Source organism: Fukomys damarensis, unplaced genomic scaffold, assembly GCF_012274545.1.
Source record: "Fukomys damarensis isolate Sample0158 unplaced genomic scaffold, DMR_v1.0_HiC HiC_scaffold_2, whole genome shotgun sequence".
NCBI classification, from domain to species: domain Eukaryota; kingdom Metazoa; phylum Chordata; class Mammalia; order Rodentia; family Bathyergidae; genus Fukomys; species Fukomys damarensis.
Genome location: NW_022900914.1, coordinates 7,547,882 through 7,548,978, shown reverse-complemented (window position 1 = coordinate 7,548,978; position 1,097 = coordinate 7,547,882). Strand labels below are relative to the sequence as shown.

Below are 1,097 nucleotides of genomic sequence, written 5' to 3'. Positions count from 1 at the left end.
ACCCCTGCCAGCGCCCCGGCGCGGCCCAGCTTGCGCAGCAGCGTGGTGAAGCGCGAGCGCTCCTTGGTGGTCTTGGCGCACAGAATTTCCGCCTGGCCCATGAGCGTGAGCTCGTCGCCCGCGTGCAGCGTGAAGTTGTACACCTCGCTGTCCTCGCTGAACTCGCCTGACACCACCTGGGGACCCCAGACAGTGCGGCCTCAGGGTCCCGAGTGAAGCCCAGACAGGGCGCACGGGACTGCGGCTGGGCTAGGACACGCGCGTCCCCTGCCTAGGGAGCCCACCGGGGCGCTGTATAAACTTCTTGGCTGCCTGCGAGGCCCTCAGTTACCTCCTGTGACAACTCAACGAGAGTTGCCGTGGAATTCGTCTGTGCGTATAGGGAGACTCTGAGAGCACTTGATAAATGGCAGTTTTATTACACCGACTTTACCAACTGGGAGGTAATAATGCTCCGCCCATCCACGAAGACTACTGTGAAGAGAACTGACAAGACAGCTAAGAGAAGCATTTGTAAACAGCTATCTGTGCTCAGTGGGCTCACCACAGCCACCCCACACCCACAACCGTGGACACCAGGGCAGCCATCCTGAAAGGTCCAAGCCCACCCTCCCGTGGGTCCACCCGTTCATCTGATGCGGCCCAACTGTCCCAGAAGCTCTCCCTCCTGGACCCTAAGAGGGTTGCCGCTGAGAAGGGCCGTGTGGACACCACAACACACCTGGTGCCACAAAGACTGACCTTGACACTGAAGGTGATGGCTTCCATCACGAAGATGCGGTCAGGGAAGACGCTGGCCACCTCCTCCACGCTGCTGAAGTACCTCACCGGCTCCCGTACATCCCGGGTCTGCTCCAGGAGCTTGAACTTCCCTGCACAGGGGACGTGGGCTGCTGGGTCAGGCCTGCCTGCTGGAGGCCTGGCTGCATAGGAGAGCCCCAGTCGCCCGGCTTCTCGCTGCCCTCAGCTCAGCCAGTCTCTGAAACCCAGGTTTGCAGAGGGGAGGTTTGCACTGTGGGGGCTGGTGAGCTGGCGGCTGGCCCTGTGGCTTAGCCAGGGCAGAGCTGAGCAACCAGAGCCCAGCAGAGCGGCCACAC

At 61.7% G+C, this 1,097-nt stretch overlaps 1 protein-coding gene across 1 annotated transcript in view; it reads right to left on the bottom strand.

Moving 5' to 3' along the window:
* The window catches only part of Garem2 (GRB2 associated regulator of MAPK1 subtype 2), an 11,082-nt gene that overhangs the window by 3,620 nt on the left and 6,365 nt on the right, over positions 1-1,097 (bottom strand). Inside the window, exons 3-4 of the mRNA XM_010604918.2 lie at positions 742-872; positions 3-176 (exon numbers count right to left, since the gene is read on the bottom strand). Coding sequence (XP_010603220.1) covers positions 3-176; positions 742-872 — 305 coding nt within the window. The remainder of the gene's footprint in view (positions 1-2; positions 177-741; positions 873-1,097) is intronic.